The 25,413-nt window shown below is 45.6% G+C and overlaps 1 protein-coding gene across 1 annotated transcript; it reads right to left on the bottom strand.

Moving 5' to 3' along the window:
* Nucleotides 1-4,222: 4,222 nt before the first annotated feature.
* LOC116070929 (39S ribosomal protein L32, mitochondrial-like) lies at nucleotides 4,223-4,892 on the bottom strand. Its single transcript, XM_031342327.1, has 2 exons — nucleotides 4,457-4,892; nucleotides 4,223-4,266 (listed from the first exon to the last, which is right to left on the bottom strand). Exons 1-2 carry the CDS (start codon nucleotides 4,890-4,892, stop codon nucleotides 4,223-4,225), a joined length of 480 nt encoding a protein of 159 aa, XP_031198187.1.
* Nucleotides 4,893-25,413: the final 20,521 nt, after the last annotated feature.

Consider the following 25,413-nt stretch of genomic DNA (forward strand, 5'->3'; position numbering starts at 1 on the left):
ACTATGAGCCAGCTTGTCAGAAGGATACAGAGGCAGCCACACTATGAGCCAGCTTGTCAGAAGGATACTAAGGAAGGAGATAAAGAGATTTAGGGAGAGGTGATCACAGCAAGATCCTACCCAACTAAATTATTTTTGTTTATACTTACAAAGGCAGGTAGATTCCTGAGTTCAAAGTTGGTCTGGGACAGAGCTAATTTGGGTCTGAGCCCAGGCATGGTAGGAATGGTAATTTCAGAGTGGGATCCTACCCAGCTATCTTATTATCTGTGCTTGTACTGAATCAAGGGGTTGGGGCTGTAAGATTAAGATTCATGGGATAATCTAAAGGGAACCTGGAGTAAATTAATATGTAAATAAATACACACTGGGTTTTTGATCAGTAAGAGATGAGCTGTCCAGGGAGTTTTTAGACTAGCAACAGAAAGTTGTCTAGAGCAGAACAAAAGAGAGAGAGCAATCTAAAAAGGTGTCTCATGCAGAACATAGGCCATCAACTTGGACCCATGATGTGACCTCAAGTAGTTTGTATCACTGCTCCCAAATATCCCTTCTCTTAGGAATCTCTCTGCAAACTGAGGCTGGTCCTTGGCACGAGGCAGCTCTCATGGTCTCCAGGCTTTATACCTCAGCAGCCCTTGTACCTCCTTGTTTACCCACCAGAATTATAGCTCTTGGTGTTCCAGTGTCAACAGGACAGAGCAGGGCTCATAGGATATGATGCTGGACAGCCATGGTCCATGGTGGGTGCTGGGTGTAGGTATGGCATCTGAAGTGATATAATCTCCTCTTCTAGGTGAACCATAGAAAAATGGTGCTCAACAGCCAGGATCTCTTTCACTAGGAAGCAGGGCTGCATCTGGATTTATGGGTCAGCCACTAAAGGAGGCCAGAGTAGACACATTGCCATGTCTCTGGTCAGCTAGGCACTTTTACAGCATTGTCCTTGCCTGTCAGGCCTTTAGTGTCTCTCAGCCCTTCAGCCTCCTTCAGCTTTCAACATCCTTTCAAAGCTTTTTTTTTTTTTAAAGATTTTATTTATTTATTTCATATATATGACAAGCACAGTGTAGCTTTCTTCAGACACACCAGAAGAGGGCATTGGATTCCATTACAGATGGTTATGAGCCACCATGTGGTTGCTGGGAATTGAACTCAGGACCTTTGGAAGAGCAGTCAGTGCACTTAACCACTGAGCCATCTCTCCAGCCCCCTTTCAAAGCTCTTCTATTCTCTTTTCTTTTTTTGCAGGATCTTACTCTGTAGTCCACATTACTGTTGAACTCTATAGCCCAGACCAGCCTCAGACACATGACAATATTCTTGCTTCAGCCTCCCAAGTGCTGGCATTATCGGCATGTACTACCATTCCATCAATTCCTTTTAAGTCCTCAGTCCCATAACCCCTCAGACTCTTGGGCTCCATAGCGCCATAGCTCCATAGACTCCAAGTCTCTTGAGACCCACAGCCCCCAGATCTACAGACCTACAGACCTTTAGCTCATTATACACCTAGACCCTTAGTCCTCTATCCTGAAACCATCAAACCTCATGCCCATCGCCTCTCTGTCCCTCAAATCCACAGACCCGCAGATCCTCTACTCCTGTGCTAGTTTTTGTCAACATGACACAAACTGAGGAATATAGGAAGCGGGAAACTATCGAAAGGAATTACCTCCACCAGACTGACCTTTGGGTGTCTGTGGGGAATTTCTTAGCTAATGACTGACCGGACAGGACAGCCCACTGTGGGTGGGGCCACACCTCAACAGGTGGTCCTGGGTTGTATAAGAAGCTGAGCTGGGTGCTCGCTTCGGCAGCACATATACTAAGAAGCTGAGCTGGGAGGGGGTGGCAGTCACCTTTAACCCCAGCACCCTGGAGGCAGAGGCAGGTGGATCTCTGTGAACTCAAGGCCAGCCTGGTCTACAGACAGTGCTCCAGGACAGTCAGAGTTAAAGCAAGCTACAGAAAGCAAGCTAGTAAACAACACTCCTCTGTGGTCTCTGCTTCAGTTCCTGCCTCTAGGTTGCTACCTCTAGCCTTTTCTAGACTATAATGTATAAAGCAAACAAGTCTTTCTTCTCCTAAGTTGCTTTGGGTCATGGTATTCATCACAGCAATGGAAAGCAAACCAGGATGACCTCCCAACTATGCAGGCTCGCACTTCCTCCCTCTGACTCAGTCTCTCAGCTGCTCAGTCCACATCCTCTTCTCAAGAGCCTCATAGCTGCCCAGTAGTGGTGGGGCACGCCTTTAATCCCAGCACTTGGGAGGCAGAGGCAGGCGGATTTCTGAGTTCGAGACCATCCTGGTCTACAGAGTGAGTTCCTCGACAGCCAGGGCTACACAGAGAAACCCTGTCTCAAAAAAACAAAACAAAAAAAAACCAAAAAGCGCCTCATAGCTTTTGCCATCAGTACCTCAAGCTTCCTTTTAATTTTATTGTTGGGTTGTGAAAAGCTGTCTATGTTTTTGGTTGAGTGAGGCTTGCTTCCAGAGACCTAGTGAGAGGTTCTACAAGGGACGGAACAGTAAAAGCCATGCCCCAGACATAGATGTCTGACCCCACGAGCCCTCACTCCATTAGCCTGTGCTATCTATCAAGTAGACGATGCCCCAAGCTCCCAGTATTCTGGCTGGACTCCACCCTCAGTCAACTGACCACAGCCACATATGCCCTGCCCCACAGACAGGTAGCCCAGCCCACCATATAAGAGATGATTTGTCTCTTCCCTTCTTCTCTCTCCCTTCTCTCTTAACCTCTTATTCTTATTTTAACCATCCCTTCCTCCTCTCTCCACGTTGCCATGGCTGGCCTCTACTTCTCTACCTTTTCTCTATCTCGTTTCTATAATAAAAAACTTTAAGACCATGGATTGCCTCCTTTATCTAGACTCATCGTGTTGGACCAGCATTTGCAGCTGCGAGACTGGACCAGGCGTGTGGCCCCGCCTCTCTCTTCAGCCCTGGGGCAGACTGAGCTGCACCCACTTCATTCTTAACTCCTCCCCAGTGTCTAGTAGCTTCGACTGTGATGCACAGGGGCTAGAACCTGCTGTCCTTGGTTCCTGTGAGGCCCAGAGACCCCCTGTAGCTGTCCCCCTCTGCTCCCCGCGGACTGGAATCCAAACGCCCATCCAGCAGAGTGGGGAGCGTAGACAGACACCTGAGTCAGTCTGTCAGAGCACAGGTCTTTCTTCCCTCCCACCTCGTTCTCTGGTCTCCGGTGCCCAGCGCTGCCCCAGCAGAGCCTGCTGCCCAGTTCTCTGGAACTCACAAACCCTTTTATTTTACTTATCGTTGTGCGTGTATAGGGGCAGGGCCCATGTTTGTACATGCCACAGCATGTGTAGGAAGGTCAGTGGACTTTTGGAAGTCTGTTCCCTTCTTCCAGTATGCAGTTTGTTAGGAGGGAGTCTCCTGAGTTCAGCCATCTCAGGAGTGAGCTCCATCTTGCTGGCAGAATCAAAACTGAGCTCATGTTCCCAGGCCTCAGAAGCCAACTCCTCCTGCTTCTAAGATGCTTCATGTCTGTCTGTTAACCAGTAAAGGGTGTAAAGAGAAGATATGCTGTTATCCCGTTATCTAGACTACGGCACACAAGTCATGAGGGTGCCCCTTGTTTTGTCTTAATTCACTAGGTGCTGCTTGCCCAATCCTTTGTGCCTTTATTACTCTAGACTCCAAATCAGAGTCCAGGAGGGGACCTTACTGCAAGAGCTGGCTCAAGGACCCTGAAATCAGGTGACCCAGATAAGGCCTCGTCACTAATGTTAACTTCTTTGCTTAATCCCTTGTGTCAAAACATGATTGGTCAATGCAACAGCCAGCCCCATCCTCCTCACTTTGTGTTCCCATTCTACAAAAATGTTGTACAATTTCCCTTTGGGGACACAGTTCAGATCCTGAACTGGCCACCTCCTTGTGCATGCAGAAAAAAAGAAAGCTTTTTTTTTCCTTATATAAATATGCTGAGTTTATTTATGATACAGTCTTCAAATTACCTCATTTAAAAGGAACAGCTAACAAAATCCATTGATAATTTGAAAACAGGCACAACATGAAAATGAAGACTCCTGATTTTAAATAACTGCCTAACTATGAAATTATCCTTTTAACAATTTTTAGTTCAATTCTGGGTGAACCAAGATGGCCTCTTTATGTTTCTTTCAACAATCCTCTTGCCCTGATCCTTTCCTGATGGTTTCTCTCCTGTGTACTATACCACAGTCTCAACGGAAGGAGCTTTGAAAGGACCCCCTTCTTAAGCCCATAATTGTTGTCTGATTTTTTGGGGGGTTTTTTTTTTGTTTGTTTTTGTTTTTGTTTTTCAAGACATGGTTTCTCTGTATAGCCTTGGCTGTCCTGGGACTCACTTTGTAGACCAGGCTGGCCTCGAACTCAGAAATCCACCCGTCTCTGCCTCCCAAGTGCTGGGATTAAAGGCGTGTGCCACCACCGCCCGGCTGTTGTCTGATTTTTGTTGTCTCCTGGTGTACTTTCTGATAGCAATATCCACAAAGGACATGTTTCTGCTTCAGGTGACCACATTCAGGGCAAATGTCTATATTGTTCTTTATTTTAATAAGCTTGTGAGAGTTTATTCTCCTACATCGGTTAACTTTGATGGTGCGTCTGTTTTTGGGAGCTGCCATCCAAAAGCTACTATCCAAAAAGCTGGAATTCTCTTTATCTTCAGTGGTATCATGTCCTGGTTCTGTGAGGATGGATGGATTCGGGACTGGTAAGGCTAGTGCCCACTGTGGACTGGCAAAGCGACTCCAGCTCTGCTGCAGTTGGTGTTGTAGCAGCTCCCAGCACCTCTGGAGCGATCCGGGACGCACCGGCCATGGTAGTGACAGCAGCAGCAGCAGCAGCGAAGGAGCCATGATCCTCCCAAGAGCAGCAAAAGCTTTTGTTTCAAAGCTTCTACTGAGTTTTCTCAGCTTCCATCCCAAACCCAGCACCCTTCAGGCTTTGAACTTGAGTTGTTGAGCTTGCACAGAAGTGCACCAGGCTGGCCTGAATGCACAGAAACCTGCCTGCTGCTTCCTCCCAAGTGATAGGACTAAAAGTGTGAACTGCTGCAGCTCATCCCTTTTTGTGTCCAGGTCCTGATAAGTTGCTCAGGCTGGCCTTGAGTTTGCAGGCATCCTGCTTCAGCCTCCCAAGTAGCTGGGGTTACCCCAAGTAGCGCCATCACACGCTCTTCTGAGACATAAGTTAGAAGGACGCTGTTCTTTGATACCATTTTATTGTGGAGGCCACCATCTGTCACCATGACCTTCAGCTAAGGCATGAGGACACAGAACTGCCTAGTCTCAGCTCTCAGTTTGCCAAGGCTTTCTCGAGCCAGATGGCCATGCATCTGCAGGTCCTACTAGTCTGGGTCATCTCTCACAAAACCCCAAAAGTCACCCCATATCCAATCTTTAGAGTCTGTAGCAGCTTCCAGACTGGGCCAGGTTTCTCCCTTACAAATCATAAAGGGTAACATAAAAAAAATTCTTTTTGGAGACAGGATCTCACAATGTAGCTTTGGCTGGCCTGGAACTTGCTATGTAGACCAGGCTGGGCTAAACTCAGAGATCTGTCTGCCTCTACTGCCCAAGGGGTGGAATTAAAGGAGTGCGTCACTACTCCCAGCAAAAGATTTTTTTTTAAACAATTCCACATGAAGTTTATTGAGAGAGAGAAAGGTAAGGTGGTGGCAAAAAGGGAAGGGGGGGAGAACAAGATTTTTTTTTCTTTTTTTTGAGACAGTGTTTCTCTGTGTAGCCCTGGCTGCCCTGGAACTCACTCTGTAGACCAGGCTGGCCTCGAACTCAGAAATCCCTGTCTCTGCCTCCCAAGTGCTGGGATTAAAGGCGTGCACCACCACTGTCCGGCTAAGATTTTTTTTTTTAAATTATGTATATGTATGTATTATTGTGTGCCTATGAATAAAGATCATCTTATTTTTTCTTTCCTCTCTGTGTTTATGCCATATGTGTGTCTGGTGTCTGTGGAGGCAAGATGCGGGGATCAGATGTCCTACAGCTGGAGTCTTAGGCTCTTTTGAGCTGTCTGAATAGGGGCTGGAAACCAAGCTCTGGGCCTCTGCAACTGTGTCACCTCTTAACTGCTGAGCCATCTCTCCAGCCTCAAGACTTTCTTTTGAGACAGTCTCAGGTTGTACAGGCTAGCTTTGAACTCCATATGTAGCTGAGGATGTCCATGAACTTTTGATCCTCCTGCTCATACCTCTGGAGTGCTAGGATTATAAGCGAGCAACACACCTATCTGTACAGTGCTAGGGATCTCAAACCCAGGGCTTCATGCAGGCAAGGTGAGCATTCTACCAAGTTAGCTACATTTCTACCCCAAAGGGTTCCTTTCAGTCACTGGTCCTAAACACTCTTAGACATTAAGTGTGTCAGTGTGTCTCCTGTTCTTCATGAATTACCTAGCAAAGAGTGAGCCATATCTGTTCACATGATCCAAATTCTCAGCTCTTTTTTTTTTTATGTATATGAGTACACTGTAGCTGTACAAATGGTTTTGAGCCATCATGTGGTTGCTGGGAATTGAACTCAGGACCTCTGCTCATTCCAGCCCTGCTCGCTCTGACCTGACTTGCTTTGGCCCAAAGATTTATTTATTGTTATATGTAAGTACACTGTAGCTCTCTTCAGACACACCACAAGAGGGCGTCAGTTCTCATTACAGATTGTTGTGAGCCACCATGTGGTTGCTGTGATTTGAACTCAGGACCTCTGGAAGAGCAGTCTGCGCTCTTAACCACTGAGCCATCTCTCCAGCCCCAAATTCCCACTTATGCACTGGGAGAGTCCAAAGGATCTTAACCTGTGGGTCTCAAACCCTTTTGGGGGTCACATATCAGATATTTACATTATGATACATAACAGTAGCATAATTACAGTTACAAAGTAGCAATAAAAATTTTTAAAAGATTTATTTATTTATTTAATGGTTTTTTGTTTTTTTTGTTGTTATTTTTGTTTGTTTGTTTGTTTGTTTTTAGAGACAGGGTTTCTCTGTGTAGCCTTGGATGTCCTGGAACTCACTCTGTAGACCAGGCTGGCCTCGAAATCAGAAATCCACCTGTCTCTGCCTCCCAAGTGCTGGGATTAAAGGCGCGTGCCACCACTGCCTGGCTGAAAACATAACTTTTGTTACACTAACTTCATGCGTCTACCTTCTTGCTCATAATAGCTACATACACAATCATTTCTCTCTACCTTTCTTTCTTTCCTTCTCTTTTTCCTTCTCTCTCTCTCCCTCTTTCTTTCTTTCTCTTCCTTCTTTCTGTTCTTTCTTCCTTTCTCTCATTCATTCTTTCTTCCTTCCTTTCTTTCTATTTTTCCATCTTATTAGGCAGACCTGGCCTACCTGGAACTAACTAACTCACTATGCAGAGGAAGGCATGTTGAGCCATCAAGTCCACTTTCTTGATAATTGAAAAAGTCTACTTTTATATTGTTCTTAGAGTTAAGTCACAGTCCTGCTGAAAGTTGGGGGAAGTCCATTGTCTCTGCATTTGACCCTCTTGGAAATCAAGTCTTCAACTTTTTTTTTTAAGATTTATTTATTTATTTTTATGTATATGATACACTGTAGCTGTATAGATTGCCATGAGCCATCATGTGGCTCTGGGAATTGAACTCAGGACCTCTGCTTGTTCTGGCCCCGCTCCATCCATCGGGCCTGCTTGCTCCAGCACAATATACTGTAGCTGTCTTCAGACGCACTAAAAGAGGGTGTCAGATCTCATCATGGATGGTTGTGAGCCACCATGTGGTTGCTGGGATCAGGACCTTTGAAGAACAGCCAGTGCTCTTACCTGCTGAGCCATCTTGCCAGCCCCTCAAAGTCTTTAACTTAAAGCCAATATTCTGAGTCCAGATAACAGGGTAGGTAGTCCCTACCCTGTTTCCCTCTTGCTTATGAGCCAGGAGAAGTAGACTCAAGTTCAGTACATTTTTTCTGTTAAGATAAGTATATAAGCTGGACGGTGGTGGTGCACACCTTTTATCCCAGCACTTGAGAGGCAGAGGCAGGCGGATTTCTGAGTTTGAGGCCAGCCTGGTCTACAGAGTGAGTTCTAGGATAGAGAAACCCTGTCTCGAAAAAAAAAAAAAGATATGTATATAAGACAATTCAGTGTCCACTGGACATTATCTAGGGGTCACTGGGACGTTCTTTATTCAAGTAGACAGAGACCAGCAGGCCCAGCCTTTGTCTGCTATGAATCCTTCTTCTATTGTTCTATGGTATGGAAACAGAGAGGTAACGCTGTGATCTGACATCAGGTTCCATGGCTACACGGGTACGTCTATCCTGCAGGAGTCAGAAGGGACACCCTGTCCCATCCAAAATCCTCTCCTAGGCTCCCAAGGGGAGCAAAACTTTGCCCATTCTGGAACCAGCTCTGTCCTTCTCCTAAAGCTGTTCCAGTGACTTCCAAAAGCTTATAGTTGCTGGTGACACTTAGCCCCAGGAACACAGAAGAGTGGAATGGATCAAGGAGCCTTGGTCTGTCCCTCCTAAAGTTACAAGCTACTGTGGTAGTCTGAATAAGAATGGCCCCATAGGCTAGTGTGCTTGAATGCTCAGTCATCAGGGAGTGGCACTTCCTGAAAGAGATTGGGAGGTACAGCCTCGTGGCTTTGTTTTGGTTTTGTTGGAGGAAGTATCACTTAGGGTGGGTTTTTGGTTTCAAAGGCCCAAGCCAGTCCCGGAGTTTTTTTTTTTTTTCCTGCGGCCTTCAGATTTGGTTGTTAGAATTCTCAACTTCTCCAGCACCATGTCTGCCTGCCTGCTGCCTGCTGCCATGCTCTCTGGTATGATGAGAATGGACTAAACCTCTGAAACTGTAAGCAAGCCACAGTTAAATGCTTCCTTTTGTAAGAGTTGCTGTGGTCATGGGGTCTCTTCACAATGAAAGACCCCCAGAACTGGGGAGATCCTTACTCAAGTCTTAGGATGACGCGACCACCCAATGACTCACGAGAGACCGAACTTGCTGCAATCACATGAGGTTTATTGGGGATACCGGTACCGGGTCGATCTCATGACCTTGCTGGCCAGAGTTCAACGCCGGGGTCGATCTCGTGACCATGCTGGCCAGAGTTCGACACCGAACACAAGAAGTGTCGGGTATTTAAAGGAAGCTGGGGGCGGAGAGAGGGTTATAGAACATAAACAGTGGAAAATTTCAGAGGGACCCGACCAGGTATTCAGCTAGGGAGGGGAACACATTCATTCTAGGAATGTAATCTTCATCCACTGGTTGGCAGGGTGGAGAGTCTCATAAACCACTAGACCTTCATTCTTAGTTCCACCCTCATTGTGGATCAGCCAGGAGGGGCAGGTATTGGGAACCAGAGCCCTGAGGCTCTGGTTCCTAGAACTGGCTACTCTGCCTTTTGTTGGCTTGTGGCAGAGGTTTTCCATGCCCGCTTTTAGGTAAAAGTTATATATTATACATTCTAAGATTCTCCAGCCTTTCAACAGCAATAGAAGTGACTAAGTCAGCAACTCAGAACCAGGCACCCCCCACAAGTACTGTGTGCCATCAAACCTCCCCTTAGCGTGCCTGCCAGGCTTTGCTGGGTGAGAAGATTGAGTAGGCAAGGTGGAGAGTGCCTGCCAGAGAGGTTGTGCAGGAGGGGAGAGTCAGAGTAACGTACCACAGAGCCCAAGTGTGGCAAGAGGGTTACCTGGGGAACAGCAGAAAGAAACATGGAACTCTGAGAGCTCACGTTTGACTTGCGAGGTTACACTCATCTTAGTTTGGCGAGTGTTTTCCTATTTTCTGTTCAATCCCTATATTAAATGTTACAAGCAGTGTGAGCTTCTGGATGGTGGTGCACAGCATAGGCTAAGCTCTCCATGAACCCAGGGGCCCATGGCTAGCTCATCAGCCAAACCCTATTGCAAGTGCAGAATTCTTAGGAAACTCCCCTTATTTGACTGGGTAGAACCAGTCAACTCCTGACTGCACTAAGCCTCCTAGGGCTCCCAGGAGCAGCATCAACCACACAGGCTCTTCAGCCACATCCTCTGTCTTCACCCAGTCTGCCCATCAGTAGATGGGCTGTTCGTTGTCCATTGGTGGATGGTCATTTCCCAGGTTGGGCATGTGGAGTTTAGCCTTCCTGTGTTGAGTATTCAGGTGGATCAGCCTCATCTGTGGTGAGAGGCAGGAATAAAGAAGACTTCTGTGGAGCATCTCAACTCCCAGTTCCTGTTAGGGAGGTCCACAGGTACCCACTCCCATCGGGCAGGGGGAGAGAGGAACCTGAGATTCACACAGCAGCCTGGCAAACACCCAATGACACCATGGTGTGCTCTGGCTCTCAGTGTTGTCTTGGGGGAAAGAAAAGGTCAGAACATTCCAGAAGCAACTTTAGACAAGCAGAACCATCTGTTCAGTTTAAATCCTCACTAAGAATAATCCTGCAGATGGAGACAGCAGAAATTGCAAGGTCCCCGTCGCAGCGCTGAGGGATTATTAGTTCCGGAACTCCATCTCCAGTGTATGGCATGTTACTCTGTCCTACTTATCAGGAATGAAAATGTGACACCAGAAAAGCCATACACTTTCCAAGTGACCAAAACAGGACAGGGACTTCACAGCCTTGCAGCTCGTCCCCCACTGAGATCCAGCCGGTATGTCCCCCAAAGCAGGGAAACCATACCTCTATTACCCCCAAGGTAAATACCCACAGACACACTGAGCGTGAGTGGTTGTGCACAGAAGCTGTCGGTCAAGGTGGAGATGATAGAAGTGATATGGCAGGATCACTGGCAGCCTGAGATATGAGTGCCTCGTTCATTACTCTTTTTTTTTTTTTAAGATTTATTTGTTTATTTTATGTGTATGAGTACAAGATGGCCATGAGCCATCATGTGGCTGCTGGGAATTGAACTCAGGACAGCCCCACTCACTCTGGCCCCGCTTGCTCAGGCATAATACACTGTAGCTGTCTTCAGATGCACCAGAAGAGGGCAAAGGATCTCATTATGGGTGGTTGTAAGCCACCATGTGGTTGCTGGGATCCAAACTCAGAACTTTCGGAAGAGCAGTCAGTGCTCTTACCCACTGAGCCATCTTGCCAGCCCCCATTACTCTTTTTTTAAAGATTCATTTATTTATTTATTTAATGTATATGAGTATGCTATAGCTGTCTTCAGACACACCAGAAGAGGGCATCAGATCCCATTACAGATAGCTGTGAGCCACCGTGTGGTTGTTGGGAACTGAACTCAGGACCTCTGGAAGAGCGGCCAGTGCTCTTAACCACTGAGCCATCTCTCCAGCCCCCACATTCATTACTCTTAAAATAAAGCTGATGCTATGCAGCATGCGTGGATGGGACAGGAATAAGTGTAGAGCAAAAGAGTGCTGTGGAGAGTTACTGGAGGCTTGGGAGTCCAGGGCAGACAGTGATGGTCACCAAGCGGTGTATGACAGCTGGTCTTGGTTGTCAAATTGACGAGATGTCTAGGTATGGTGACATGAGCTTCTGGGTGTCTGAGGGGACATTTCCAGAGAGGATTACTATGTAGCAGGTGATGAGGGACATGAATGCCTCATCATGCCTGTATGTGGGTGGCACCATCCAAAGGGCAGGGGACACAGAAGGAAAAAAAGGAGGTGAAAGAATAGGCCAGAGAATATGTGTCACTTTTGCCATTGCCAGAGGACGTTGGACACCAGGATCTTCAGCTTTTCCACATGGACTTCAAACCGGTGACTCTCCAGGGAGATTTCAGCCCTCTGGTATTCCACCAGAACTGTAGAAGCTTTCACCCTAGTGCCCTGAGAAGCTACTATGTTCTCTGCCTCTCTACCACACAGATGACCATCACTAAAGGTATGCTGTGTCAGAAACATCAACAGGTATGTCTCTTTCCACAACATCTACATTTATTGGATAACAAGAAACTGACAAGATAAATTGGTTTCATTGGCTAAAATTTGGAAGTAGTCCTGACTTCCTTTGACAGCTGGCCAAGGCAACACAGGTTCTTTTAATCTTAGCTGCTGATGTTAACTCTCAGATTCTACATTACATACCCACTGCTTGTATATGTATGTGTATATGTGTAGGTTACAGAATGGCCACAAGAACTATAGGACACAGCAGAGTTCAAAGAAGCCAAAGGAGCCTTACTGAGACGCAGAAATATGAAGTGACTCATGCAGAAAAAAAATCACCGCACTGTGACCAGTGGGAGGTGCTGGTCCCAGAGTTAAGCCAAGGCTCTGGGTCAGTGACCAAGCCAGGTCAACAGGTTCTCCAGGGCAGAAGCAAGGATTAAAAAAAAAAAAAAAAGACAAAGCAACACTGTAAACACTGTAGCATGACCCCAGCCAGGTCTGAGGCTGAGGTGGGTTTTTTTCCCAATCTGCTTTTACACAATTTTACTCTTTTGTTTTTGTTTTTGTTTTTTTGTTTTTTTGAGACAGGGTTTCTCTGTGTAGCCCTGGCTGTCCTGGAACTCACTCTGTAGACCAGGCTGGCCTTGAACTCAGAAATCTGCCTGCCTCTGCCTCCCAAGTACTGGGATTAAAGGCATGTGCCACCACAGCCATATTACAAGCAAAAAATTAGGGTAGGTTAAGTAACAAGCAAGACAATAAACAGAAATAGTCAAGGAACAAGCAAGGCAATAAACAAAGTCCCATGGTCACTGTTTCGAGGGCTTAATCAGGATATCTGAACCTACTTCCTAGTCCCAGCCCAAAGTCAAACTCTTGCCAGAAGCCTACTTCTTTGTTCTAGGCCCAAATCAGATTCCTGCCTGAGCTTTCTTCCATGTCCTGGCCCAATGTCAAATTCCTACCAAGTTTCTAGAAGTGGCCCCAAAAGCTCTCCACAGCCAGCATTGAGCAGCTTCCATGAAAGGCACAGGACCATAACCAGACAAACAAATGGGGTAAGAAGGTAAATGGATGGCAGCAATTCAAGTAGACTGCATTAGCTTCTGGTGCAGTCAGGAGTTCTCTGTGAGACAGTCCCTTGACAAACACAGTGGGTGATCAGATGACAAGTTATTGGAAACTACTGCCATCACAGTGTTAGGCCCTGTCCTGAATCTTATGGGGTACAGGTGAGCAAGCTTCACTCTTTTGAATCTGTATAGTTGATGTTCCCATGAGTCTGTTTTGCAAATACGATTTTAATATGCCTATGTGTTCATACGGCCCCAATTTATTTTGAAAATTTAATAACAGCATTTATACTTTTAGGAAGATTCAAAAACTTCTAGTTTCTTTGGAAACTCAGTTTCAGGCCTTCTGACACCCTCACACAGACATACATACAGGCAAAGGACCAATCAACATAAAATAAATAAGTTATATAAAGAATACGCAAAATAAGAGCACTTAAGGTTTGTGAGATACAAAGAATTCAGTAACTCTATACATGATGCTTTGGAACATTTCTGGGAAACTAAGAAATATCATGATGCTGGCTGTTTCTAACCACATGACAGACAGCTGAGTAGTAAGGATTACAACTGTCATGTATTTTCTGTCCTATGGGCTGAGAATATGATCATGCATATATACACATATATGAAGCACACATGCTTTGCCTTCCTATTGCTTTATAATGTAACATAATGTCGGGTGGCTTGATATCAGCACTAACTCAGCTGGTCTAAGGTTAGCCAGCTGCCCTGGCTCATGTTGTGATCCCCAGGGCTCAAGCAGGATTGTAAGAGCAACAAACAAATGAGGCCTGGTGGCACATGCCTATGATCTGAGGACTGAGGAGCATTAGGCAAAAGGTTTAAGGAGCCCTGTCTCAAAAACAACTAACCAGTTGGGTAGGGTGACACATGGCTGCAGTGAGGCTGCAGTGCGGGAGGTTGGCCGGTCTTCAGTTCTGACCAGCCTTGCCTACACAGTGAGTCTGAGCTCAGTTACACTGCAAAGTGAAGCCTTGACTGGGAAGGGACATCCTGTAAGTCCAGCACTGGGCCTGGGCATCATCATGAGGCCTTGTATTGTAAGACCCCAACCTTTGGTCAATGGTACTTACTTTGAGATGCCCCCAAATGAGACACTGAGATGCAGATCGATGCAAAAGCAAGAGGTTTATTTTCCAACGCATCTGGTCAACTTTCAATTAGTTCCTCAAGGCCAGTTACAAAGAAGGTGACCCTGAATGGCTATTACAAGTAGTGTTTTATACTTTTTAGGGGCACAGGTTACATCAGCAAGGTTACAGTCCAAACTTATTGGCTAAGCATATTGACCTTTAAATCTATTGGCTAGCAAGTATAACATCCATTTGAACTCCACCTGGGACTTTCCATAGGGTCAGGTGACTATTAGTCAGTGCATTCTGAGAATTTTTACTCTAGACTGTTCCTATGGGTGGAGAATGGAATTTGGCCTAGCTTTGACCCCAGGCAGGAGGAGGAAGCTGTAAGGAAGGTGTGGAACTGGAAAAACCCTTTAGGGAGGGGAAGACTGGAGGAAGGAACACCACAAGGCTTAGGCCAGCCTGCGAAATATGAGACCCTGTCTTAAAAAACAAAAAACAAAAACCAACAAATAAATAAATGAAAGAGACCAAAACTGGGGAAATTTGATGTGTAGATTTTGTCACAGTTTTTTTTTTTTTTTTTTTGATTTTCGAGACAGGGTTTCTCTGTGTAGCCCTGGCTGTCCTGGAACTCACTCTGTAGACCAGGCTGACTCAGAAATCTGCCTGCCTCTGCCTCCCAAGTGCTGGGATTAAAGGCATGCGCCACCACCACCCAGCTTTGTCACAGTTTTTAAAAATACTATTTATTATAAAAGACAAGGCAAGAGCCCTGTCTGAACAAAACAAAAAGAAGAAAAGAAAAAGAAAGAAAGGAGAAAAGAAAAAGAAAGAGCAAGCCAGGTAGAGCACTAAAATCTATAATCTCAGTACTTGGGAGGGAGAGGTCTCTGTAGTTCCAAGGTAGCCTAAATGACACAGTGGATTCCAGACTAGCCAGAACAACACTGTAAGACTCACTCTCAAAGAAACAAAAACAACTTGTAGGATCCGAGTAAACAGGGACATCTCAGAAAAACATCAGGAGGCCAGGAATTTCCTTAATAAGATAAGCTCAGGAACTTTAGGAAAGTAGCAGAACTCTCTGGAAAGGAAAGGCTAATTAACATTCCTCAGATCACAGGATGAGAAACAACCTATGGGTGGAGGCACATTGCACAGGGTGGACCTTTGTCCAGCTTCAGACAAGGGAAGTCCTTGCCACCCCATTCCCTAAAGACCAATCAGTTTAAAAAGTCACACTGTTCTACCAATCACATTGTATCTAATGGCTGCTGTCCTGAAAACTGTATAAAAGCTCACTGTACAAGCTGTGTACGTCCTCAGTGCACTGAAATAAAAATCCTCATGTTCTTTGCATCAATCAGGCTCCATGTGACTCACTCAGGGGGTCTCAGGTGAGCTAAGACTCGATAGGGTCTTAAAAACTAAACCACACACACATGGATCAAAGAAAGGCAAAGAATTGACACTTCCCTTGCCTAACAAGGACTGCTGGACAGGGGCTTCAGTATAGGCTCAGATGTTCTGGTTATGAGGTGCTGAGATATGAGGTGCTGGTGTTGACTGGGCTGGGTGTGGCAACCATACCCACCGGAGTTCTTACTAAATGCCTTCTCTCCTCTCCTCTTTTTTTTCTTCCTTTCTTCCTTCCTTCCTTCCTTCCTTTCTTTCCTTTTCCTTTTCCTTTTTTCTCTTTTTCTCTCTTTTTTTTTCCAAGATAGTGTCTCATTGTATACTTGTCTGTCCTCAAACTTACTATATTCACTATGTAGATCAGGCAGGCCTCAAACTCACAAAGATCCACTTGCTTCTGCCTCCCAAGTGCTGGAATCAAAGGCTCACAACACCATGCTAGGCTTCTTTTGGATTTTGTGTGTTTATTTTTGTTTTTGAAACAGGGTTTCAGGCTGGAGAGATGGCTCAGCGGTTAAGAGCACCAACTGCTCTTCCAAAGGTCCCAAGTTCAAATCCCAGAAAACCATATGGTGGCTCACAACCATTCGTAATGAGATCTGGCTACAAAGAGAAACCCTGTCTCAAAAAACAAACAACAACAACAACAACAAAAACAACAATAAAAAAGAGGAAACAGGGTTTCTCTGTGTAGCCTTCACTGTCCTAGAACTCACTCTGTAGACTAGGCTAGCCTCAAACTCAGATCTGCCTGTTTCTGCTTCCTGAGTTAAAGGCATGCACTACCACAGCCTCTTCTTTTGGATTTTTGAGACAGGGTCTTGTTCGTTTGTTTGTTTGTTTGTTTCCGAGACAGGGTTTCTCTGTATAGCTATCCTGGTACTCACTCTTTAGACCAGGCTGGCCTCAAACTTAGAAATCTGCCTGCCCCTGCCTCCCAAGTGCTGGGATTAAAGGCGTGCACCACCACTGCCCAGCTGAGACAGGGTCTTATGTAGCCCAGACTGGCATTGATCTTACCATATGGATGAGAATGATCTTAAGCTCCTGATCTATCTGCTTCCATGTTCCATGAGCTGGGATTATAGGCGTGGGCTATAAACCCCTTATTCTTTTATCCACCTGCCCATTATTTTCTCCTTCCCTCCCTGCTTTTTTTTCCCTCTATTTCTTCCTGTCTTGCTAGACCAGTTTCCTAGGCTCCAGTGACCATCCTGCTCCAGCCTCTTCCCTAGCTGGCTTTACAAGCATGCAGTACTATATAAGATTTCAGGCTGGGGCTGGAGAAGTGGCTCAGAGGTTGAGAGCACTGCTTGTTCTTCCAGAGGACCTAAATTCAATTCCTAGCACCCACATGGCAGCTTACAACCATCTGTAATGAGATCAGGTGCTATCTTCTGGCCTGCAGACAGGAAAAAAAGCTGTATACATAATAAACAAATCTTTTTAAAAAATGAAAAAAAAAAGATTTCAGGCAAAAATCTCTCCCAATGCTAGGTGACTAATTACATACTAGTGTGACTAGAGAATCCAGGAGCTAGCCATCTCCCTCATAATCAGCAGCTTGCAAAATCAGTGACTGGAATCTCGGGATTCTAATTACTAGCCAGAAGAATAAGACCTGAGTCATAGCTCTGTCCCAGACAGGCTGAACTGCCCTGAAAGGATAACTACCTAGGTCACTTCCAGGACCCTAAACCTCATTATCTGCTGGAAGTTTATCTGAGAAAGAACAAAGATAGGCAACCACTGTGCTGTCCTGCAAGGGTCAAGCTAAACAGGCTTGCTGGCTACTTGGACAGGGCTAAGTCTCTCAGAAAAGGTGTTTTGTTACAGAGACTTGTGAAAGTTAGAGCTTGCCTGAAATGCAGATTCGGCAATGGTCCCCTTAAGGCTTTGCCTACTCCCAATCTCCAGGGTGGGCTCACTTCTTCCAGGTCAACTCTGCTTATCTTCTACTCCCCCACACCCTGTGTGTCTCATCAGAATTCCTTCTGCCAGAGATCACCAGGACCCTGAAGCTAGGGGAATCCGGAGCAAGATCCAGTGACAGCTGAACTCCCCAGGCAGGGTGATGACTAAGGGCCTCATCAGCAAGGAGAGCCATACACCCACAACCACTGTCACGTAGACAGAGGCCATCCAAGTGAGGCAAGTAAGGCTGTTTACCAAGCTGCTACAGCAAGGGGCACCCAGCTCCTTGCCAGAGAGGTGACTGAGGCAGACAAGTGGGGAAGCTCCACAGAAATGAGGAGGCCATAGGAGCTCTGCTCCCTCAGTAGCCCAAGGAAACCATTGAACTGACTAGAAGCCAGATATTCATTAGGTGAGTGAATAAGGTTTTCTGAGGTTAAACCCTGTTTTAAAACCAAGACAAACAATAGGGGAACAACCAGATAATGATCAAGTTCTAGCCATGTGGATCCGATATAGAAATTCTTGGGCTTCCTGAAATATCACTAGATATAACAACTGGCACCCTGTCTCAAAAGAAACAGAGGTAGCATATGCCTTTAATCCCAGCAAAGGTAGGTCGATCTCTGAGTTTGAAACCAGCCTGGTCTACAAAGTAAGTTTCAGGACAGCCAAGGCTACACAAAGAAACCCTGTCTCAAACAAACAAAACAGAACAAAACCCAATAAGAAACCCAAAACAAACCAAACTGTGACTCTACAAAAGATAAGTTAGAGACTTGGTGTATCCGTGGTTTGAATTGTACAGAGGGAAGTTGTATGTGGAGTCAGGGCTCCCAGAGTCTGACCAGCTCTGCAGGCACTGTGGGTGTGGCTCTAAGAAAGTCAAGGGTCAGACCACAGTCTGGGAAAGAGACCAGAATGTCAGATAAAGGATCTTTCTGAATGGGGTCATGTGGATCCTCAGAGGCTCAATCAACATTAACAGAAGAGGAAAAATGCTAGGCAATACAGTCCTTTTTATATTTGTGTTGTTATTTTGAGACTGTTCCACTATGTAGCCCTGCTGGCCTGGAACTTACTATGTAGTCCAGGCTGGTCTTGAACTCACTTGTCTCTGCCCATCCTCCCCCTCCTACACCCCCAACTGCTAGGATTGAAGGTGTGAACCTGCACTCCCCACCTTATTTCCTTATTTTTCAGTGCCACAGCATGCTAAGAAAGGACTGCCCTGCCCTGAGCCATAGCCCATAATACTCCTAAATTATGAGGATTTTACTAAAGCCAAGGGCTTTTTTTTTTTTTCCCGAGACAGGGTTCTCTGTGTAGCCCTGGCTGTCCTGGAACTCACTCTGTAAGACCAGGCTGGCCTCGAACTCAGAAATCCACCTGCCTCTGCCTCCCAAGTGCTAGGATTAAAGGCGTGCGCCACCACCGCCCGGCACCCAACATCTTCTTTTAATGTTCATAGAACATTAACCTATAAGATGCAATAGAACCCAGTGTGTTCAAACAGCCCGCCACTGATGGTGGCTGCAGGATCCCAAAACACAATCTCTCAGCAGCAAATCTGAGTATGAGCTGGTTTGAAATAAAAAGATGTGGGAAATGTCCCTAGCCACTCCCATTCCTACAGGCGCTACCACGCCCCTGCGCAGCTGTGGTAGGGCTGTGGTGGTGATGCTGTCTTCCACAAGGCTTCATGGAGTACTTCAGGCCAATGAGAAGGCCTCACCCCTGAGAATGGGAACTTAGGATCTCCAGCTGTCTGTGCAAAGACTGCTGTTCTAGCACCACACTGGAGAATTCTGGGAGCTACACAGATGCTGGTCTTGGGAGTACAAGAAAGTAGAACCCTTTATGGAAAACTATTTTTGTCCAAATCAACAGGAAAGATACTGTATACAAAGCATCCATTTACCTTGGGAGCCAAGCAGGGTGGCACATGCCTGCAACCCCAGGACTTGGAAGTAGATGCAGAAGGATCAAGAGTTGAAGGCCGGTGTCTGCTACATACCAAGTTTAAGAGCAGCTTGGGCTACATGAGGCCCTGTCTAAAAAAAGCAAAAATCACTTAGGAGCACGAAGTCATGGGATCAAAAGCAGTAATTGTTGGACTAGGCAGTGGTGATGCACACTTTTAATCCCAGCATTCTGAGGCAGAAGCAAGCAGATCTCTGTGAGTTTGAGGCCAGCCTGGCCTACAAAGGACAGCCAAGGCTGTACAGAGAAACTCTACCTTGGAAAAACCAAAAACCAAAACCAAACAAAAATAACAACAACAACAACAAAACCAAGACCAAAAAAGTAGTATTGAGAGGTTAAAATTTTCAAACTCTACTGAGGGAACTTAGCCATTAGTTGAACTCAGTGGGAGACCAGCTCCCAGAACCTAAAAACAATGGGAGGCCAGTTCCCAAGAACCCAGAAACAAGGGAACCAAGACAACTTGGCCCAAGAACTCAGAAACAACCTGGCCCAAAACAATTGCCAGGTGGCTAGCCTGCCCCTGGACCCTAGCACGAGCCAGCACCAATCAGAAACCACCCCATACCTTTCCCTTACCCCAGTCTTCCCTTTTGCCCAAGCAACTGCACAGAAATAAAAAGCTGCCTAAGACCTTGCTCAGGGCCAGACTCCTCTACCTGTGCGAGGGATATGAGTCTTGCCCCAGCTAGCTGGAATAAAAAGCCTCTTGCAGATTGCATCAAGTCTGTGTCTCGGTGGTGTGTGGGGTCGTCGCTCCCAGGATTTGAGTGTGGGGGTCCCTCTGGGAATCTCACAGTATCATTGTGCACACCCCTGTGGTTTTGAACATCACACGTGAGACAGTGGCCACTGATGATGGCTGTCTAGTTGCTAAAGGCATAATGTAATTAATGACTGTTTTAAGTAACACTTGGTAGGGTGACGCCAGGCCCATATGCAGACAGGGAGATGTCTGCAAGTGTCTGTGACAGACACCTCATGCTCAGAGACAGGCTGCCATCATGACCATTCAGGGCTTTGGGTTTCTCAGCATCCAGATGTGAGAGATCACTTCCTGGTACTCATAAGCCACCCAACTTATATTTTGTTATAGCAAACCAAACAGATGCTGGCGTGGAGTGCATTTGTATTGTTTTGTGTCTATCTCCTGAGTATTGGAAGGAATAGATTACCACATTCCATTAGGTGGTTCTGGGTATTGGGCTGGGCTTTACGTGCTAGGCAAAATACTCTACCAACTGGGCTACATCCCCACTATGGAATAGTTTTAAATTTAAGACTTTGAGCAATATAAAAATGTTTGAAAATCAGTTCAACACCATGGCTAATCATAAAAAGAAGTACAACGTATTATTAAGACTGAAATAGAGCTGGGCAGAGCAGATCACATCTGTAATCCCAGCACTGGGAGGCTGAGGCAGAAGAATGAAGTGATCCCAGGCAGGCCAGCCTGTGCTACAGAGCCAGACCCTATTCTAAAAAACCAAACAACAACAACAACAACGATAAAACCCTGTTCCAGTAATATTTAGTGACTTGGAAATATATTTACACAAGGAAAATGAAGCAAACAATTCTAAAATGCTAATATTTAGCCATAGTTATTTGTTTTGCAGCTCTGGGGATTGAATCCAGGGCACAGAGCCTGCTAAGGGCTGTGATACTAAGCAATATCCCAAGCCCCTAATGATAGCTTTGAAAAAAATGTAGATACAGATGTGTGTTTGAGAGATAAAAGAGAGCCGGGCAGTGGTGGCACACGTCTTTAATCCCAGCACTTGGGAGGCAGAGGCAGTCAAATTTCTGGGCCAGCCTGCTCTACAGAGTGAGTTCCAGGACAGCCAGGGCTACACAAAGAAACCCTGTCAAGAAAACCAAAGCGTGGGGGGGGGAACACCTCCAGCTGTTAGCAACAATGTTTTATGTGTATGATACCATGTCTTCAGTTCCTTTATTTTTTTCTTTTTGTTTTTCTTTTTTTTTGTTTTTGTTTTTTGTTTGTTTGTTTGTTTTTTCGAAGCAGGGTTTCTTTGTACAGCTCTGGCTGTCCTGGAATCACTCTGTAGACCAGTCAGTTCCTTTCTTAAAAGACTTATTATACATTATTTATTGTGTGTGGGGGTGTGTGCATGCAGAAGTTTATGTGTACCATGTGAGTGCAGATGCCCAGAGGCCAGAGTGTGTCAGATCTCCTGGCATTGTACTTACAGGCAGTTGTTAACTCCCTGATGTAGTTGCTGGGAACCGGGGTTGTCAGCAAGAGCAGGGAGTGCTCTTAATCACTGAGACATCTCTCCAGCCAATATGTTTCTTTCTTTCTCTTTTTTAAAAAAGATTTCTTTATTATTATACATAATAAGTACACTGTAGCTGTCTTCAGACGCACCAGAAGAGGGTGTCAGATCTCATTATGGGTGGTTGTGAGCCACCATGTGATTGCTAGGATTTGAACTCAGGACCTTTGGAAGAGCAGTCAGTGTTCTTACCCACTGAGCCATCTCGCCAGCCCTGTTTCTTTCTTTATATTCATTTTCATCTTCTGAAGATTCTATTCTGTACAATATTTTATGTTATAAGAAGAAAGAACTATTTGTAAGTCGGGGGTATAGCTCTATAGTATCTCATGTGTTTCCTGTGCATGAAGCCTTGGATTCAATTCCTTGCATAAATTAAAGTGGAAAGAAATGAGGAAGAGGAAAGGAGGGAGAGAAGGGGAGAGGGAGAGAGGGATTTGAGCCCACATCACTGAATCAATGTAAATGTATACATAAAGAGACAGGAGTGTCCTGGTTAGTTCTGTCAACTTGACACAATCTAGGGACATCTGAAAGAGGTAAGATTAATTGAGAAAATAACCCTTTCAGGTTGACCATAAGCCAAGCCTTTAGGGGCATTTTCGACTCTGATGTGAAAGGCCCGCTCACTGTAGGTGGTACCACTCTGAGCAGGTATATAAAAAAGGCAGGCTGAGCAAGCCATGGGGAGCAAGCCAGTAAGCAGCACCCCTCCATGTTCTCTGCTTCGGTTCCTGCCTCTACTTCCCTCAGTGATGGAATGTGACCTGAGAGTTGTAAGCTGAAATAAACCTTTTACTTCTCAAGTTGCTTTCGGTCATGGTGTCTACCACAACAACAGAAACCCTAACTAAGGCAAGGCTCAGTTCTCTATAAAGCAATGCCTGCTTCAGGGAGTGATGAGGAGCTTCCTGTGTCTGCATTCACGTAGAGGAGATGTGGCATCATTCCTTCTGGAGTCCTTCAGTTGTCCTTCACGGGTTGTCCCCAGTGGCTGTGTACATGAGGAGTTTGTCCTTAATTAAACCATTTGAATAAAGAAGACCCACTTCTAATCTGAATCTTTGGGTGGAAAGATCCACCTTTTATCTGTGCCAGCCTTCTGCTGGCAGCCTGTATAAAGGGCAAGGAAGAAGGATGCTCTCTCTGTGCCTGCTTGCTCTCATTCTTGTTAGCCAGTCCATTCCTTCACTGGCATTAAAGCCTTCTTCTTTAGAATTCCAGCATCTACTGAAATCAGCCGAAGCATCCTGCTCTCGTGAACTGAGTAACTACTAGATTTTTGGACCTTCTATTTTTTAAAGATTTATTTATTTATTTTATATACATGTGAGTACACTGGAGCTGTACAGATGGTTGTGAGCCACCATGTGGTTGCTGGGATTTGTACGCAGGACCTTCGGAAGAGCAGTCAGTGCTCTTACCCGCCGAGCCATCATGCCAGCCCCTGGATCTTCTGTTATAGACAGCCCTTGTTGGACCAATTGGGTCACAGCCTGGTTTAACTACAGGTAAACACACACACACACACACACTGTTGTGATCATAAAAAGAGAAAGCTATAAGAATATGTTCTAACGGGGTGTGGAGGGACAGGGTGCCCCAGCAGACCCATGAAGTTTTCTCCTGCTTGTTCTTATATTGTCATCCCTGAAGTAAAGTTTTTGGAACAACTGTCTTGTTCTCATTCTTCATGTCTCTTGTCTCTTCCAGTCTCTCTCTCCCCTGTCCTAGGACCTTGTTGAACGCCCTATGGGTCAGGGCACGGAATGGGGAGGGGAGTTAAGAGGATAGCAGAGGCAGAGAAAGGCAGAGAGGTGGAGGCCAGCCATGACCATGTGGAGAGAGGAGGGAAGGGAATGGGGAGCAAAGGGGGCGCAAAGGGCAAGAGAGAGGCAGGAGTAAGAGGGTAAGAGAGAGAGGAGGTGTCAAGCATCCCCTTTTAGATTGGGCCAAGACTACCTGGCTGTTGCCAAGTAACTGTGGGGAGGAGCATACCTGGCTTCTACCAGGAACTGTGTGTGTATGTGTGTGGGGGGGGGGAGTCCAGACAGAATACCAACATACACTCACACCGAGACAGAGAGATTCAGAGGTTCATTCTATATGTTCTGTGCCTCTAGAGAACACTGACTAGTACAGATAGCCTTCTAGGCATCATGTGAGATACATGCACATAAATCTCAGCACTCAAAAGGCTGAGCAGGCAGCAGTTTGGGTTACAGTGTGGGACAATATCTCCAGACACTGTAAGACCCTGTCTAGCCTTAGCTTACTGGAGACCCCCTGAGTGAATCACACAGAGCCTGACGGATGCAAAGAACATGAGGATTTTTATTTCAGTGCATTGAGGCCATCCCTGACCCTCAGGAAAGGAGGCAACCCTGCACAGCTTGTTCAGTGAGCTTTTATACAGTTTTCAGGACAGCAGCCATTAAATACAATGTGATTGGTAGAACAGTGTGACTTTTTAAACTGGTCTTTAGGGAATGGGGTGGCAAGGACTTCCCTTGTCTGAAGGTGGGCAAAGGTCTACCCTGCGGAATATGCCTCCACCCATAGGTAGTTTCTCATCCTGTGATCTAAGGAATGTTAATTAGCCTTTCCCTTCCTGAGAGTTCTGCTACTTTCCTAAAGTTCCTGAGCTTATCTTATTAAGGAAATTCCTGGCCTCCTGATGTTTTTCTGAGATATCCCTGTTTACTTGGATCTTACAACACCAAACTCAACCAAACACAACAGAAACAACTGTACTCTGATAGCTTGACATATCAGCTACTTTTTTAGCAGCTCATTATGCAGACATCCTCTACAGGAAGTTCATAAATACATAAAGGTATTGTCATCACATTAATGATTACTTTCTGGAGATCCATCATCTAGGTACAGAGATGTAGTGTGTAATGGTAGTTGGCCTATTTCAGAGCTGTGTAACATCCCATTGTATGACTATGTCATTTTCCTTGACCCTTAGCCATCTCCAAGTCTGGAGCTCTGGCTAATGCTGTTTCTCCTGCATGTATTTTATTGAGTAGTCTGGTGAAGTATAAGGTGTGTGGATACCCATCTACTAGTGCCTGGCTATGTCAAAGATAAGTAGAGGCAAGAGGATCAGGAACTCACCCATCTTTGACATAGTGAGTTCGAGACCAGTCTGGATTACATGAGACCATGAATAAAAAAAAAAATACAAATATTTGGGGGCTGGGAGATTGCTTAGCAGTAAAGAACATTGACTGCTCTTTCAGAAGACCCAGATTTGATTCCAAGCAACCACATGGTAGCTCACAACTGTCTGTAAATCCAGTTTTAAAGGATCCAACATTCTCTTCTGACCTCAGTGGGTACTGAAGTAATAAAGTGAAAAATAGAGTTCTGAGAATGTATAGAAATAAAGGTAAAAACAAGACTTTTGAGAAAGAAATAATAAGTCAAAATTACCCATAGTAAAAGACATCTGCTTGTATAAGAAAAACAAAGTTTTTAAGGTCAGGAGGGCTGGGCTGAACTAAAAGCTGACCAGAACATAACCTGTAAGAACAAGATTAGATGTTCTGTTCCTCCCTGTACTGGGGACCAAGAACACCCTGACCTTACAAAAATTCCAGGACTTTCCAGCACGACCTGTTCCAGGGGCCTTCCAGGTATAACAGGTAAGGGGACAATGAAGCCAAAACCAGCCCCCGTGAACAAACCAAGGCCTGAAGAGATCCTTTGTTTGATACTGC

Source organism: Mastomys coucha, unplaced genomic scaffold (genome assembly GCF_008632895.1).
Source record: "Mastomys coucha isolate ucsf_1 unplaced genomic scaffold, UCSF_Mcou_1 pScaffold22, whole genome shotgun sequence".
NCBI lineage: Eukaryota > Metazoa > Chordata > Mammalia > Rodentia > Muridae > Mastomys > Mastomys coucha.